The sequence below is a fragment of the Triticum urartu genome, chromosome 6, assembly GCF_003073215.2.
Source record: "Triticum urartu cultivar G1812 chromosome 6, Tu2.1, whole genome shotgun sequence".
Classification (NCBI taxonomy): domain Eukaryota; kingdom Viridiplantae; phylum Streptophyta; class Magnoliopsida; order Poales; family Poaceae; genus Triticum; species Triticum urartu.
The window spans coordinates 230,440,887-230,459,539 of NC_053027.1; the positions used below are offsets into that span (position 1 = coordinate 230,440,887).

The window sequence follows — 18,653 nt, forward strand, 5'->3', positions numbered from 1 at the left end:
CTACGGTCGAAACGGGGTGTTGTTGATCTGGAGGGGTGTGGCGTACCGCAAAACGAAGGAAACGGACTTGTGTTGGAGCGCCTACGGTCGAAACGGGGGTCTTGTTCATCGAGAGGGTGTGGTGTACCGCAAAACAGGACTCCACGGGCTACTGTTCATCCACCCTCTACTGCCTCACTCCAGCCTCCACGGGCTACTGTTTATCCACCGTCGACGTCCTCCAGCCTCCACCTGCAACTTTTCATCCACGGCGTCTCCCTCCTGCTTCCACCAGCTACTATTCATCCCCAGGCTCCTATTCATCCAGCCTCCACCGCTACTCCACCGGCTACTGTTCAACCACCCCTCTCCACGGGGTCCTGTTCAACCACCCCTCCACAGGCTACTGTTGATCCAGCCCTCCACCGGCTACTGTTCAACCAGCCCTTCATGGGGTCCTGTTCATCCAGCCCTCCACGAGGTCTTGTTCATCCACCCCCAACCGGCTCGATCGGGGTCCTGTTCATCCAGCGACAACGGCCTCTATTACCACGGGGTCCTGTTCATCAAACCCCCACCAGGAACTGTTCATCCAAACCCCAACAACGCTCACTGTTCATCAAGAGGCAGCAGGTTCGATCGGCTTCAGCTAGCAGTAGTAGCGAAGGAATCGCTCGATCGGATTCAGTTAATAGCTAGGGATCGATCAATCGCTCGGGTTCAGTAACGTGTAGCCTGCAGTGCAATCACTCGGGTTCAGTAGGCGAATGCCTCGCTTGGGTTCACTTAGAGCCCAACGTCTCGCGCCCACACGCGTACGTGAACGAGAGAAACGCGTATCGCTCGGCCCCGACCACCCACCGTAATAGGGAACTCCCCGATATTTTCCTCACCCTCGCTTCTACCATGGTTTTTTCCATCATGGACGGCCCAAAGAATGTCATGCAGCCGCGTCTCCAGCCCGCCCAAGACGAAAAGCCCATTTTATGTCATGATTTTTTGTCATATAAGTAGGAGCCCACCACATCTATGATGATACAGGGTTTTGTCATAATTATCGTCATAGAAGTGTCATAAGCATGACAGGAAAAAAAATCGTTCGGCCCAAAATGTCACATATGTCTTCTTTTTGTAGTGAAGACTTGCACCCGAAGGAACATGATAAGATTGTTTACCTGCATCTTTACCTTCGGCGCATCCTTTAAGATAGGAAGTGGTGTCTTTACCTAGTTAGACCTCTTTTTTCACCACTGATATAGGGTAGCAAGTTCTTCCACGATATCAACATAAGGTGGAGACCCGCATTGTTCCACCTTGATGCTCCTCTTCCCCTTAGCTAATAGTGTTCCATCTGGCTTTTTGCCACTTGGCTTACGATAAGCTTACTTTTGGTTCTCAGGTGGAGTGGTCTTTTTCACTATTTCTTCTACCATGTGGAAGGCTTTAGACTCCCTGTTGTGTTTCAAGTACTTCTTCTCTGGCAAATTCAGGAACTTAGAAAAGTTTTTCAAAACATGCAGCATGGGGTCAGTTCCAATATTTAGCTCACTACGAAAGTCTTTTACCTTTGTAGTTCTAAGAAAGACTTAATAATATCATAAACAGGATCAACCTTACTCTTTTCCTTTGAACAAAGCTGCTAATCTTCCTTCTTATCCTGTATAATTTCCCTTGAGGATAATAATGAGCATAGAATGCAGCCAATAATTTTGGCCAGTTTCTCAAGACATTCACAGACTAGCGTTCTAACCATCTGGCAGCTCCTCCATCTAATGAATAAGGAAATATTTTTTCCATTATCTCTTCATTAGTCAAGTCCTGCAACTGAAAAGTACCACACGCAATGTTAATTTTGTTAATATGCATATATGGGCATTCAATTGCATCACCTCGAAATATATTCCCTTTCAGCATATCAATTAACCGAGGGTTTATCTCATATGCTTTGCCAAGTAGGTCGGGACCAAATGATATAACATTCTCTCTTCTAGACGGTCCTGCCACCAATTCCACTCCTACCTGACAAATTTGTTCTTAAAGGACCATGGCTACTTTATATCTGCAAAGACCATTAGGACACAAAATAATTCAAAACTTAAGACCGGCAGGTAATTACTTCAAAATGGCCTGCAAGTGCATAGGCTTTAGTTGTAGCCTTTTCGAAGTAAAAGTATCGATCCCACAGGGGACACAGGAATCAGCCTTTTGCCTCTTGTAGAGAATTATGTATTTTTGTGCCTGTAGATAATTGTAGACTTAAAGCAGAGTGAGGGTGGATATAAATGATAATTGAGTAGTGGAGTGACTTATAACAAAATAACATAAAAATAAATAAAGAGAAAGAAATGTAGTGACGGATGAAACAACAGAATGGAAAGGTGTTCTCAAGGAGTCCGGAATCCTCATTGGTATGTTTCTAGTGCACCTATGCATATGCAATTTTCGAATTTGGTACTGTTCTGCCTAAAACATAATTTTATTCTTGTTAAACCGCAAAAGTAAATGTGCCATGTTATTCTATGCGTTTTTGTAGTCCATTTACATATATTATTTATTTAATTCGGAGCTACAGTTTAAAAGTTATGTAATAAACCACTTAAGCATGTTATTTATATAGATTTAACACAAACAACAATTTAAATGTTTTTAGCATGTGACAGAGTTGCATATTATGAATCTACAGGAAAATCTAAACATTTTACATATGATAATCATTTTAATCTGATGCACGGTTTGTGAGTTATTATATGTATGACCCTACACACTATATGTGACTTATGGGCAGATTTGGAACATTTATGGAGAAAGTAAAACTGCAACTCAATCTTACTAAAAGGCCTTAAAAGGAAGATTAGGAAGTTGAGTTGGTTAGAAAGGAAAGTTGAAGAATAGTGCACATGTGTTATGGGTGATTCCAAGTTAATGAAATGTTGTTTTAGCTCCCTACTAATATTGGGAGGATATATGTTTTAAAGAGAAATCACCATGTGAATTTCCCTCAATTTGAATGGATTGAAGATCCATACAATTTATTTATATGAGGAACATTTAGGTTTGTAAATTTAATGCATTATCACAATGCAAAAATGGAATAGAGCAAAAAATAAAACAACGACAATAATAGAAGGAATTGGTCTCTGGTTGTTACACACCAACTTTGTTCGAATTTGTTGGAAGGCAACGAGAAGTGAAAATCGGGGAGCCCTTCCAAAAGTGAAAATTGGAGTACTCATCTATGAAGATGAACAGCAGTGAAGAAGATGACAGTGATGGTGAGAAAAGGGTGCCTAGAAGTCCCACAGTGGCGTCTAGCATGGGACGTTCCGACAGGAGGACCGAAGGAGATGCTCAAGAGATGAGGTAGAGGCGATTAAAAAAACGACGACTTAGTGAGATCAAGGAGGTACTCAGAGAAGAAGAAACAACAAAGTTGGAGATGGAGGAGAAGAAGATCCCAGAGAAGAGATGGGATGTCATGCAAAGCAAAAGGACTCATGAAGAGATGGGGGCATATAGAATCCAGGTTGAGGAGGCATGGATCCAATGGCAAGAGCATTTTGAGAGGAGACGGGGATCGTGACCATACATCCTGGGGCTGCAAACGCATGAGAGGACGGCACAGACGCCAGCAACATGTGTACACGTCGGTTTAATACTATAAGTTGACGCAACTTGCTAAAAATATGCGCATGATTGTTTAAAAATTATGTGAATAATTGTTTGATGTCACAAACTTGGATTTTAATGGCGATTAAAGTATTTAAATTTGAATGAGGAAAACAAAGAGAGATGAAGTTGAGACGTGGGACTAAGTTTGCACGTCACCTGGCCAGCCTCCAAAACATTATGCAATGCAGCGCACCCTATGAGAGTACCTCTGATAGCCGCATTGTAACACTTGAAAGGCATCAACAGTTAGCTTCTCAGCATGGAAGCGTGACGATCTATTACCCTTCTTAATAAGTTAATTAATAGCCTACATGCAGCCCACAAGTTTCTGCCTAACTAGCCACCCTTAATATGTATTGTTACATGTATGCAAAACTATAATCCAGTCCGGTGCTCATAAACTATGTGCACAGCAACCCATAGCGCTCATTCTTCTTCCTCCGTCTCCTCATCGTCATCGCCACCGCTAGCAGCTCTGTATCTCAATCCCCCCTCCTCGAGGTTATCTCCCTCTTCCTCGGTCTCCTCACTATCATCTTCGTACAACACCTTCCTTGGCCACTGATGCTCCTCAGGGATACTGACAGCTGGAGATGGCACCGTATAACCACTGCGCTTAGGGATCTTGGCGAGTGGCATGCTGGTTGTGAGATTTGGCTTGCTTCTACGGGAATTCTTCAATATTGTGCCCCTCGACGGACCAGCTTGAGCACCAGCATCCGAATAGTGGTTGGGGTGCTCTTTCTTCAAATGGAGGTTAAGTTTGTACTCATGAATGTATGCCTTGGCACACCCATCGTAAGGGCAGACATACGGACGATCAGCTGATGGAACTGGTGGTGTTACCAGAGATTTCGCTGTGTTATGAGGGTGATCTCCTAGTGCATTGCGGTTTATTACAGGCCCACCTGGATTCTGTAAACCAGACTGTCTAGTCTTGTGAGTATAGGTTATGCGACAAGTTGCAACTGACAAATATCTCTATACATCTTACCTTCTCATGTTGTGCCCTGAAATGAGCCCTTAGTTTAGATTCCTGTGTAAATCTTCGACCACATTCTGGGTATGGACACATATGATAGTTATCCGCAAAATGGGTTTTCATGTGTGCCTTCAAATTAAAATCCAATGAGAAAGCCTGCAATGACCAGGAATAAAAGCAGATTAAATCCATGAGTTCCCAAATCCACAACTATGATGAGGGAATACCAATTTGCTGCGCTGCACTTATTCCATCAGTTACAAAGTAAAGCCCACCCGGTGCATCCTACTAAGCTAACATAATTTCTCAAAAATACGTGAAGACGTCTCTTGCTGGTAACTGCCACTCCAGAATGAGCATGTTAACATTTGTGTACACCATTATTTGAATTTTTTTAAACTATAATCCCTTGACATGGATTCTTGGATTGCAGACAATACTGCAGCGGGTTCGTGTCCAGGTTGTTGTTGCCGTGGCCTTCCTCTTCCTCTCGCTTGCTGCACCTCCCTCTCACTCTCTCTCTAACACAACAAAGAAGAAAGAGGAAGAAAGAAGACAGTGGACACAGGAGGATTTTTTCCGGCGCTCGAACGCCACTTCCACGAGCACGAACTCGTAAGCCTCAGCAATTACACAGGGGCCGGGGGGAGACCTTATACACGCGCGCGCACGCGTGCCACGCCGCACCTATGGTGTGCCTGCTCGCCCCACTCCCCACGCTCCGCGCTCCACGGCTCCCGCACCCGCCGCGCACACACAGCGCCGGATGCGACCGGGTCCAGCGCCCAGCGCGGTCGCCCTCGCGCGCTCCTCGCTAACCACACAACGCTGCCACGCACACACGCGCTGACTCGGACACACACGCACTAACTACCACTACGACTCACACGGCCACTCAGCTGGTCCACTCGCCACGGCCGCATGCATGCCATGCACTAACAGCCCACAAGCACCGGATCAGCTTAGCCACGTCCTGCAAGTCAAGATTAAGGCTAACACTGTTCCCCCTAATCTTGACTTGTTCATCGTCATAGTCGTTGTAGCTCTCGTCGTCGTGGTCGTCATCGTCACGACCGTCGTGCCGCGCCGCTGCGGCCTCCGCCGCGCAGCACCCCACGTCCCGCGCTCCCAGGCTCGTGTACACGACGCGCACGCACGCAGTCGCCACGGCCCGAGTCCAGCGCCCCGACGTGGTCACTCCTCCGCTGCATTCACCACGCCACGCACTCCCCGGCCGGCGCACCCGTCGCGCTCCCGCGGTCCCGATGCGCCCGACGCGTCCAGTGTGCACCCATAACACGCACCGGTCGCGCCCGGCTCGCCGCCGCGGCTTATTGCCCTGCACCGCTGCGCCGTCAACCGCAGCGCAGCGCCTCCACGGTCGTCGCACCGAGCAGCCGCGGCCTCTGCGACACCACGCAGGTACTCCGCGACCTCCTCGTCTCCGCGACCGCCGCTGTTCGTCGTCACGCACACGGCATCACGCCACACCGCCGTGGACTCGCCGCGCGTTGCCGACGCCACGCGCTCGCCGCGCGTCCGGCATCACGCCACACCGCCGTGGACTCGCCGCGCATTGCCGACGCCATGCGCTCGTCGCGCACCGTTGCCAAGACCTTCATGTCCGTCGCGCACCGCGCGCGCCGCGGACGCGGCCGCACGCTCCGCAACCGCCCCTCGAACTTGGCTCTGTATACCAATTGTTGTTGTCGTGGCCTTCCTCTTCCTCTCGCTTGCTGCACCTCCCTCTCACTCTCTCTCTAACACAACAAAGAAGAGGAAGGAAGAAGACAGTGGACACAGGAGGATTTTTTCCGGCGCTCGAACGCCACTTCCACGAGCACGAACTCGTAAGCCTCAGCAATTACACAAGGGCCGGGGGGAGACCTTATACACGCGCGCGCACGCGTGCCACGCCGCACCTATGGTGCGCCTGCTCGCCCCACTCCCCACGCTCCACGGCTCCCGCACCCGCCGCGCACACACAGCGCCGGATGCGACCAACAGAATGATTGAAATGCCAAGCCCTAGGATAAGAAATAGAACTAAAACAGAAACCAATGATGGAGCTTTTCTATATTTAATTAACATAAATAACATTTCTCCGTAATTAAATATTTCTGGTAACTTGTTCAAATGTACAAATTATATATGATTAAGAACCAAAATTCTGTACAGAAAAGCATAACAAGTACATGGAGAAAGCATGGTAATAACCTTGCCACAACCTTCATGAGGGCAGACGAAGTTCTTCTCGCCTGTATGAATAAGAAAATGCCTCTTCAACTTAGAGCTATCTAAAAATTTCTACAAAACGGATTCAGCAGAAAAAATTAGATAAGCAGCTCAGTATAAAAAATGTCACTGCCATACGGAAATGGCTTTGCGATGTAGGCAAGACAGATATGGATGACACAATACCTTCCCACATCCCTCGTAGTGACAGACATACTGCCTCTCCCCATGCACGTGGGCATGTTTCCTAAGAGCACCTGCATCAACAAAAGTTTTCCCACAGCCATCATAGCTGCATAAGAAAAGAACCTCAGTGGCAGGGTCAGGCTTTGCAGTGCATGCCCCTTCTTCCTTGTCCTTGGACTTAAGAGCAGCCAACCTATCCTCTATCAGGGAATGAAGATAAAAATATTAGCTGAATGAGAATGCTAAACTAAAACGCAAACATGTCAAGAAGAAAATCCAACTAGTTTGTCCTTATTGCTACATTGCACCTGATTTCTAAATTGGTCTGAAGTTGTACACAAAGAAGAGGTGTAAAAAGAATGCAATACTTTTGTTGTGGACATGGGTCCACAGTACCAACATAAAGCAAGCATGGGAGGAGTCCATGACAGAAAAGTACTTCTTCCGCCCGGGATTGAAGGACCTGTGAGCCACGGTAAGCCGTTTGAATTTAAAAGGCCGCAGTAATTATAATGGAAGTATTTCGACTCGATTCCCCTCCAGTTTGCTGTGTTAATTACGACTGGCAGCATGCAGTCACTAAAAGCGCTCCTCCAGTCAATATGCCCAACCAAGCATGCAACCTATTACAGCTAACGGCATGCCTGCAGCCAATTAAATTGCCACAATTAATTAAGCCGAGACGTGTGCATGCAGTTCACTACAGCTGCACCTTGGTCTTGCCGTTTTGGCCCCTGAGACCTATAAAGTATAAACCCGGACGGAGGAAGTAGAGTCCATTGGGAGAGCATAGGGGCAGGAAAGAGTGCAATTGCATAAGGAAAGATCTATGTCTAATCGTGTTAGGAGAGGTCAAAGGCTTGATCATCCATTATATAAGGATGACACATATCCATGTTTGAGGCAAGCAAGAACAATCAATCTAATATCTCCCAGTTATTCTCTTGTCTCAACCTATGTCTACCCAATCCCTCCTCACAGCCACACCGTCTGGCTATCTTCAGCACGGTAGTTATCCCGTTGCAAATCAAGGTTGACATCATTTGGTATCAGAGACAGCCACCATGGCTTTCAATGCAGACTCTTTCATGGAAGAGTTCAACGCCTCAACCCAATCTATCTTCGACAAATTCAAGATTCGTATATGCTTGATATCAAGGCAGCAAAGTAAAGGAGGGCAGCAATGGCTTCAGCGACAAACACGGCGAGCATGGCAGCAATATCATCACTGCAGCCTGAAGTCGGCGTAGCAGCGGCGGTTTGCAAGAAGCTGTAGAGGCGCACGAAGAAGCAGCAAGCAGCAGTTACGAGACATCCGGATGCAGAAGCTACAGATGCAGATAGAGGAGCGACATAGGAGCGACCAGGCACAGCAGCATTGCTAGCGACAGTGGCGACACAACCATGCATAACAGCATCAACAAAATCATCTTCAATGGAACGGTTGAGGCAGGCTAGAAAAGGGTCAATTGCTGAGCATGGACCTAGCATTGGAGTTGTCCACGAAATTGATCTGGGCCATCCAAAATCATCTTCAGTGGAACGGTTGAGGCAGGCTAGAAAAGGGTCAATTGCTGAGCATGGACCTAGCATTGGAGTTGTCCACGAAATTGATCTGGGCCATCATTCATGTGTGGACGTTGGTTCAAGCAAATGTTTAGTTGTGTGTGCATGTGTACATACAGGAAGAGATAATTTGGTGCATAGAATATGTAGAAGTTATATTTCAGATTGGAAAGAAAAGCACGAGAATTATTATGCATGCATGAGAACAAATCAAATGGGATCCGTATTGGCTCCAGCTGTTGCATTTTCCATAAAACAGAAAATAGCCTTGGTTGGTTTGTATAGCGTCCACCAGAAGAACGTGACCAAGGGGGTGTCAAAGGAATATGTGACCAACAGGACATGGAAAGAATTCTATTGCCAACTGAATGTCAGCAACATAACAAGGGACATTCCAAATTTCCTGGAGAGGATCTCAGACAGAAGTATCAGGGTGACCTAGAGATATACAAGTTGTACCTGAGAGAATTAGGCAAGAGGTCTGGCAAAACGTAGAGCTGCAGTCACAGTATCACTATCACATTGATGCGGGGCTATGAAGGAATTCAGCCCTGGCCACCAACAAGCTGCTTGTCCAGGAGGGGTGTAATGTTGCGGAAAAAAGGTTCACAGTATCAAGGCAAGAGTACCAGCGTGGAAGGAGTCCATGAGAGTGAAGTATCCTAAGAGTACACTAGGAAAGTATAGGATTAGGAAAGAGTTCAATCGTATAAGGAAAATTTTAAGCCTTATTAGGAGAGGTCAAGGACCTGAGCATCCGTTATATAAGGATGGCATGCATCCACGTTTGAGGCAAGGAAGAACAACCGATCTAATCTCTACGAATTATTATCTTGTCTCAACCTATTACCCAATCCCACGACGTCTGGCTATCTTCAGCACGGTAGTTAACCCCTTGTGAATCAAGGTTCACAACAATTGCCGACACCAAACACTTGAAATTTAACATATATCCTTTGACATGTTCATCGCAATCTCCATCTGACATCTCAACTTCTGCTATTTGCTTTGAGAACGCATCACTAGACTAATGGTTTATTGGTACATTGCATGTAACTCCTAAATTGTTCGGAAGTTGTAAACAAAGAACAGGTGTAAAAGAGTGCAACATTGTCCACACCAAACACTTGAAATTTAACATAAATCTTTTGACATGTTGATCACAGTCTACATATGAAATCTGAAATTCTGCTATTTGCTTTGCGAGAATTCATCACTAGACTAATGGCTTTATTGGTTCTCAAGTCTGTACAGATTAAACAGAAACTTCACAATCCCCATGCCAATCTCCAATTGTAGAATGTTTGCAGTAGACTAAATCAGAAAAAGAGCAGACTACTACTTGATGCAATCGGTACAACATATGCTTGTCGTAATGATATTTCAATAATGTAGAGAATTACAAGGTTAGAGTTGTGGAGAGAGACATTGGAAACTAATGTTTTTAGGCTTAGTAGAACTAAAACCAAGTACATGAGGTGCGGTTTCAGTACTACTAGGCACGAGGAGCCTTGCTGGGCAGCTGGTACCTCAGAAGGACACTTTTCAATATTTGGGGTCAATGCTGCAGAAGGATGATGATATCGATGAAGATATGAGCCATCGAATCAAAGCTTGATAGATGAAGTGGCACCAAGCTTCTGGCGTTCTCTGTGACAAGAGTGCCACAAAAGTTAAAAGGCAGGTCTATAGAACGGCGATTCGACCTGCGATGTTGTATGGCACTGAATGTTGGCCAACTAAAGGGTAACATGTCCAAAGTTAGGTGTAGCAGAGATGCACATGTTGAGATGGATATGTGGCCACACAAGAAAGGATCGGGTCAGTGCAACGTGTGGCAGTACAACATGCAGGGCATCGACATTAGTCGATGAGTGGCCGTCTTTTCAGCACGGGCAGGGCATCCTGTGTGCTCTTGTTAGGCCTCCAGGGCTAACTTCTCATTGTGTGGGACACGCCGGATCTGGCCTACACAGAGGGGGAAGCAATGCCCCAGTGCTGCAAGGATGGCTTCAACAGTGGTGTGTGGCCGCACCATTGTTGGGCCGTGTTCACGAATCATGACAAACATTTCCACTGGTCAGCCACGTGTCGGAAGATGATAAGCATTTTTAGGCCAGTTGCATTTCTAGTAGTGTGTATGTTATACTTGCCTCTAGCGGTCGTTAGTTGCTATCTTGCTGGAGTGGTGTTAGGTTGTAATGGCCCAACCTTAAGCTTTCTCGAAAGTTAGGCTAGCTTGCACCTGTGACTAATGAAACCAAAGCCTCTATCTAATAAACACCCGGTGGAATTTACGCAACGGAAACCACAATAACAACCAAAGAAAGATCATGTCACGCAGCAATTGCAGGCACGATGACACTAAGCAACAAGTGATGGAGCCGTGACACAACAGTAAGTCAAAGTAAGAATTTACAGCAGCAAGAAGAAGGCGACGTACCTCGCACCCACTTGTAAAGCGCGCACGGGCCGCCGGCGATGACAAGGTCCTGCGGAACCCTAGGAGAAGGACGCGGCGCAAATAGTTCAGATCCAAACCACACGAAGCGGAGTGGAATTCGAGGGGTGGTAGGGGTTGGGAGACAAACCACTCCTTGATCCATCGGTAGCGGCGGTGGAGTCCCTGCATCGCGTCTCCCCGCGGCCGCAGGGCGGAAGGCGATGACGGCGTTACGGATGATTGTTGCAAGGGGAGATTCGGATTTGGTCTTGGGGCTGGGGCTGGCGGCGACTTATGTTTACCGGGCTACGGGTGGGTACAGACAGGGAGGGAGGCTCGGAGTCGGATGGCATGGTGGATGAGGAGCAGCATGTCGTGCTGCGAGGAAATCTATGGCTACGCCTCGCGGCCGCGGCTGCTCCGTTCCCGTCATCATCTCATCGCAAGACCAAAGGCAAATGAAACAGGTCCGTTGCGTTGTTTCCGGTTGTGGGGGCGTCTAGATGGCCAAATGGGTGCCGGGAAGGGAGAGATTAACACGTGTGTACTATAAGTTTATAAGTTTTTAGATATTCCAATGCGAATTACATATAAAGCAAAATGAGTGAATTACCCTCTAAAATATGTACATATACATTCATATATAAGATTCAATTCTGAGCCCGGATACATCTGTATCCGGTCAAAAAACAATTCATAAATTTTTTTAAAATCCAACTTTTTCATGGAAGGTAGATAATTTGGTGTATGGGGTGCGCTCCAAATTTCAGAGCATTTGGACATTTGAGCAGCTCTCAGCAAAAAAGACAAATTGGGTCAGAACAGTATATAAACAACACACTACTTAACAGATCCCAAATTTGTCTTTTTTGCCGAGAGCTACTCAGATGTCCAAATGATTTAAAATTTGGGGCGGACAACAAGCACCAGATTATCTACCATGCCAAAAAAATGAAATTTTTTGAATTTTTTAGTATTTGTTTTGACTTTTTTACTCAGCAAAGGTGTAGATGATCCTGGAAGCCAAAACGCCTCACTCCGTATATAGTCTTTATTGAAATTACTAAAAAGACTTATATTTAGGAACGGAGGGATTATATTTAGGTTTTGATTATTTATGGTCACTACTCGGTTTTACCATTTAGATATGTTAAAACTGTGCAACTTTCCAACCCTCTCAGGCTATTAATGTTCACAGTCATCGAATTGCCAGTTTTGGGTGCTTTCTGACGTCAGATTTGCTCTTAATCCAGCGTTGACTCGCTTCGTGCGCTACAACCGAGCGCTAAACATGATGGGCCGCTGCTCCGGTAACAATTTCTGCCTTTTGGTGTTAAATTGGGCCTATGGGGCTCCTTCCACTCACTATGCGTGCAGCTTCAAAGAAATCTGCACATGACCGTTCTGATGCGGGATGGCCGAAATCACTAATTAAGGAGTACTTGTTGCAAAGATCACTCCAATTTCCCTAGTTGCGACAAGTGGTGCACATGCAGCGCGCCACTTGTCGCCACCTGGGACTTTTTTCTTTTTTCGTAGATCCGTTTATTCAAAACATTTTATCTCTCAAACCGCTTTCACCGTTGGATTTTTCGCGTCGAGATCTTTAAAATTAGATCCCATGTTGATAGGTTTTGACGAACTTTTTTTTCACGAAAAAAATCAGACAAAAAAACCGAACCGGGAGCACGGATTTTTTCCCTTTCCGAAAGAGGCACGGACGTGCCTTTCACGAAATCACAACCGTGCCTCTCACGGAAGCAAAACAGTGACTCTCGCGGAAAAAAAACGCGTTTTTTTCATTTCCGAGGAGGCACGGCCGTGACGCTCGCGAAAGTATAACCGTGACTCTTGTGGAAGCAAAACTGTGACTCTCGCGAAAGGAAAAAAATAGAAAACACGTTTTTTCCTTTCCGAGAGGCACGGCCGTGACTCTCGCAAAAGTACAATCATGCTTCTCGTGGAAGCAAAACCGTGTCTCTCACGAAATAAAAAAACAGAAAACGCGTTTTTTTCGTTTTCGAGAGGCACGGCTGTAACTCTAGCGCAAGCACATCCGTGCTTCTCGCGGAAGCAAAACCGTGACTCTCGCGAAAGAAAAAAATAGAAAACGTGTTATTTTTCCGTTTTCGAGATGCACTGCCGTGACTCTCACGAAAGCAAAACCGTGCCTCTCGCGGAAGCAAAACCGTGACTATCATGAAAGGAAAAAAAAGAAAACGTGTTTTTTCTTTCCAACACTCTCAGGCTATTAGCGTTCACAGCCATTGGATTGCCAGTTTTGGGTGCTTTCTGATGTCAGATTTGCTCTTAATCCAGTGTTGGCTCGCTTCGTGCACTACAACCGAGCGCTAAACATGATGGGCCGCTGCTCCGGTGACAATTTCTGTCTTCTGGTGTTAACTTGGGCCTAACGGGCTCCTTCCACTCGCTGTGCGTGCAGCCTCAAAGAAACCTACACATGACCGTCCTGATGCAGGATGGCCGAAATCACTAATTAAGGAGTACTCGTTGCAAAGATCACTCCAATTCCCTTTTTTCGTAGATCCGTTTATTCAAAACGTTTTATCTCTCAAACCGTGCGTCCAAATCTCGAACCGCTTTCACTTTGGATTCCTCGCATCGAGATCTTCAAAACTAGATCCCATGTTGATAGGTTTTGATGAATTTTTTTCACGAAAAAACCGGACGAAAAAACGGAACCGGGAGCATGGTTTTTTTCCTTTTCGAAAGAGGCACGCCCGTGTCTCTCACGAAATCGCAACCGTGCCTCTCATGGAAGTAAAACCTTGACTCTCACGGAAGAAGAAAAGAGAGAAAACACATTTTTTTCGTTTCCGGGGAGGCACGGCCGTGACTCTCGCGAAAGCACAACCGTGACTCTTGCGGAAGCAAAACCGTGACTCTCGCGAAAGGAAAAAAATAGAAAACGCGTTTTTTTCTTTCCGAGAGGCACGGCCGCGACTCTCGCAAAAGCACGCCATGCTTCTCGCAGAAGCAAAACCGTGACTCTCGCGAAAGAAAAAAAACAAAAAACGCGTTTTTTTCATTTCCGAGAGGCACGGCCGTAACTCTTGCGAAAGCACACCCGTGTCTCTCGCGGAAGCAATACCGTGACTCTCGCAAAAGAAAAAAATAGAAAACGCGTTTTTTTCGTTTTCGAGATGCATGGCCGTGACTCTCGCGAAAGCAAAACCGTGACTCTCATGAAAGAAAAAAACGCATTTTTCATGCAAAATAATTTTTTCCAATTTTTTTGATTGAAAAGCTAAGGAAAACCGATGGAAAACCAAAACGTCAAAAAACCCGGAAAAAACGTTTAAAAAGCCAAGAACGCGTGCGGAAAAATAATAATAATAAATCCCGAAGGAGCGTCCAGAGCGCGACACGTGACGAATGGCTAAGAGCGCGCCAACTGACGCTGATCGTTGCGAGGCTTCCGAAGGAGCGCTCATTAACTAATTACAAGTTACAACGGCTCAAAAATGTCATCGTTCTGGGAGATGCTTGCTAAAAATGTCATTAGATATCTAAAAAAATGCCATAATTCTATGAGATGATTGCTCAAAAATGACATTAGACATCGTTATTATCAAGTCAAACTCGTTGACCATGTTATATGACAAAAATACCCCTAGTCCCACATGTTATCTCTCTCTATCTCACAATGGTAAGTGTAGCTCCACTTGTCAGGAGTAAGCAAGCGAATAATTTTAGAGGAAAATAAGAAGACTGTTGGGATCAAGTGGGACCCATACTTTATTGTAGTGAGATAGAGGAGAGCTTACATGTTGGTTCATAGGAATTTTAGTCATTATAACACGGTAAACAAGATTTAAGGTGACAGTAATGGTGTCAAGTGTCATTTAAGAGCATGCGCCTAATGAAGCGATGTCACTTTTGAGCAGTTTAAATTCCTACTGGCAAAACTGAGTAGCAGGACATAATGAGTGACATAAATGATAAAACCTCTTTTTTAACATAGTATAGATGCCCACATACACACCCATACACTCGTCTTTTTAAACGCACGCGCGCCCTACATTTATGAGCACCTCTGAGATACCGAGCTGGCACAACATCTTAAGATCGAGGAAGCCACCATAATTCCTATTATCAACCTCCATTGAACGAATATTGCCGAAAAGTCTGAACTAAACCCAAGAAAATGTGATCACCAATGTCAGGTCTAGGATGAACCCTGGTGAGCTGGTTCCACCACAAGGAACCTAACCATCGTGTGTATTGGATTATAATTTAGTTATCTTAGGTAAACGTTGCGGGTCGGATGACCGACCATGTTCTCCATGGGTCGCATGTGAGGCCTTCAATCGTTACACGTTGTCTGACGCATGAGTGCCACGCAGGCTGATGGGGGCACGCGCGCCGCTCAAGCGCCCACCTTATCTTTTCATGCATACGCCTCTTCTCCACTCATCTTCTCATGTGCGGGACACGGTCCTCTTCCATCCTCTTTCTTCCCCAATCAGCATAACGAGTCATGGTTGCATCGCCCGACTCACGGTCCCACCGCCGTTGTGAGCCATTGTGAGCTTGCTAATCCACCACCGCCTGCACCCCCTTCCTCCACCTCCTACCTGGTGCCCAACCTTTATCCCCATCTGGTTCCAGCAATCTGCCAGTTGCAGCACCACCATTTTTGCCGATCGCAGCAAAATCCATCGTTGGCACCTTACATAGGATGGGGATACTACTGACAGCACTCTGCCCCTCGCCAACAGAGTTCCATGGAGTCATACCAAGGAAGAAGGAAGAACCCTTGGGGCAGATCACACTGTCATTTTTGGTGCCCTACTGTCAGGGCTCCGCAGACCCAAGAAAGGTTCGGACTCTAGGGCGTGTGCGAAGAACTCAACCTCTCCAGCCAACCAGTTTGTCACCCCACACCCTAGCTATATGAATAAGAAAGGAAAGGGACACAGTTGTTTACTCAGGTTTGGGCGACCTTGCGGTGTAAGACCTACTCCTGCTTTGTGGTGGATTAGCCTCGCCAGGGGCTGAGGATGAACTAGTATAAGGGAAGAACAACCTCATGAGGTCTGTTCTAGTGTGGGTGTGAGGTAATGAGGTCTCTCCCCTCTACGGTGGTGGCTAAGCTATATTTATAGTGGCCTTGGTCCTCTTCCTCCAAACGAAGGTGGGAAGGGATCCCATAGTGGCCAATTTTGAAATGGGACAAGAAGTACATCCTATCCTGGCAAAAGGTGGTCTTCGCCTACAAAGCTTCTGGTCGTGACGCCGTGGTGGGCTCGATGATGAAGGAAATATGCCCTAGAGGCAATAATAAAGTTATTATTTATTTCCTTATTTCATGAAAAATGTTTATTATTCATGCTAGAATTATATTAACCGAAAACATAATACATGTGTGAATACTGTTGGCGTTCTGGGAACGGGGGTCCCCAGACTTGCCTGCCTGTGGCCTGCGGCGTGGCTCGAGGAGGGGCCCTGCACGGTCCATCTTCATCAACACAGACCCAAGACCCTCGCGAGGGGCCAAGCCTCGTGGGGCGGACGACACGGAGCTTCCTCAAGCACGACCTCATCAGGCTGGCTCGCGAGGAGGCGGAGAGATCAAGGCGGGGTACCTCACGAGGTGCCTGTGACGCAAGCCATGACGACCAAGGGCGCCAGGCGGGCGCCAGCCCGCGTAGTGTCCTCCTTTCCTCTTTGGTGCAAAGGGAGCAAGCGCACACGAGAGCATCAAGTAAAGGCACCCGTTTCGGTGCAACGAGACCAAGACCAGTCCAACGGCAGGGAGGAAGTCATTGTGGAGCCCAAGCCAGCGTCACCACCAGAGCCTTTGGCAGGCGAGGACCAACTTTAGTCAGGACAAGTGTACCAGATGTTCCCCTTCAAAATGGCCAATTATTGACGCCCTTCCCGCTCAATATTTGGGAAGAGGCCCAGGGCCTTTGCCTATAAATAGGACTAGCCACCCCCAGGGTAGGGGGGCAATCAAGAAGGGAGAATCTAGAAGCCAAGAGAGAAACTAGCTAGGATCGGATCGAGTAGCATCACACACACAGAGAGAGAGAAGGGCGACTGAACTCCTCCTAGCAGTTCATCCCCCCAGCCAAGAACAGACCCTCGCGAGGCTGTTCTTCCTTGTATTGCTCATCATCATCAGCCCAAGAGGCAATCCACCACACCACACACTGGAGTAGGGTATTACACCACAACGGTGTCCCGAACCAGTATAAACCCTGTGTCTCTTGTGCTGTTCTTTCCATAGCTTAGATCTTAGCGAGGCGGAGGGGTGCAGGTAGGTAGAAGGCGAAATCTTCGCGCGCACCCCAGTGTTCGAACCTCAAGGGTCAGCCGGAACCCGAAATCCGACATTTGGCGTGCCAGGTAGGGGTGCGCCGGAATTCGTCTTCCACCACCCCGTTCTCCTCCGACCATCGCGTCCATGTCTGACGCTCGTCGGGCCCGCACCGAGCGTCAGGCCGCTCTCGCTTCCTGCGTCGCCCAGACGGCTCCTGTCGGCGGGCGTCCTCTCCGTTCCCCATCACCTGCCGTCAACGCCGCCACCGGCCCGGCGGGGAACGAGCAGCAAGCGTCGTCTCAGCATCTGTCCGTGCGGCAAGACGGCCGCACCGCTACTCCCTCGCTCACCCCAGCTGGTTCTTCGTCCCACGCGCTCCACGCACCCATGGAGGCTCGAGCTGCGTTCATCGCGGCAAACGAGCTCCTGCGCTACCGTCCCGTCGACGACGTCTACGAAGAATGGCTTGACCGCGTCGCCGAGCTCGTCCGCGCCGCAGGGGGCTCTCCTGCGCCGTCCGTTCCGTTGCACCGCACCCCGCCCCGCGCGGGCGACGAAGCTCTGGGGGCGCCCCAGCCGCCTCCTCCTCAAGAAGGTGCCATGGCTCCAAGGCGCGTGGCCCCTGGGCGGAACCCGCTCCGTCAGGTGCCAGCGCGGCAAGAGCAGAGCTGCCAAGAAGTCCCTCGCCCGCAAGAAGCTGCCCGGGCGCTCCCTGCTCCAGCACGTCGCGACCATGCTCCTACTCCCGCACGTCAAGACCCTGCGCTGCTCCCAGCTGCAGCGCGTGGGGACATGCAAGACCAAGCTCTCCGTCACCCAAGGCCTCCCGTGGCCACAGTAGGCTGGCGTGCCTTCACCACCGAGCTACGCAGCGTCACGTGGCCCGACAAGTTCAAGACAGACTTGCCTCCTCGTTACGACGGCACGGCCGACCCTGCGGAGTTCCTCCAGCTCTATGAGCTGGGCATCGAAGCTGCCAACGGAGACGAGAAGGTCATGGCGAACTGGTTTCCCATGGCGCTCAAGGACTGGGCCCGCACCTGGCTCCTGAACCTGGCTCCAGGCACGATCTCCTCCTGGGACGAGATGCGCACCCGCTTCATCGCCAACTTCCAAGGTACTCGCGACCGGCCACCCGCCGTGAGCGACATGCGCCGCATCAAGCAACAACCCGGAGAGACCCTGCAGAAGTACATCCAGCGCTTCAACAACGCACGCCTCAAGATTCCCAAGGTGACCGAGGAGGCCATCATCTCAGCCTTCTCCGACGGCGTGCGCGATGTGAAGATGAAGGAGGAGCTGGC

General features: G+C 48.1%; 1 protein-coding gene across 2 annotated transcripts; it reads right to left on the minus strand.

Moving 5' to 3' along the window:
• Positions 1–3,883: 3,883 nt before the first annotated feature.
• On the minus strand, positions 3,884–11,551 carry LOC125512685 (zinc finger transcription factor YY1-like). 2 transcript variants are annotated; one of them, XM_048677774.1, is made up of 6 exons: positions 11,209–11,551; positions 11,061–11,119; positions 7,052–7,251; positions 6,848–6,937; positions 4,643–4,786; positions 3,884–4,575 (listed from the first exon to the last, which is right to left on the minus strand). In XM_048677774.1, the coding sequence occupies exons 1-6, from the start codon at positions 11,247–11,249 to the stop codon at positions 4,075–4,077; spliced, it is 1,035 nt and encodes a 344-aa protein (XP_048533731.1). In that variant the 5' UTR covers positions 11,250–11,551; the 3' UTR covers positions 3,884–4,074. The 2 variants fall into 2 exon arrangements, with proteins under 2 accessions (XP_048533731.1, XP_048533732.1); XM_048677775.1 differs by having other exon boundaries at positions 3,884–4,563; positions 11,209–11,549.
• Positions 11,552–18,653: the final 7,102 nt, after the last annotated feature.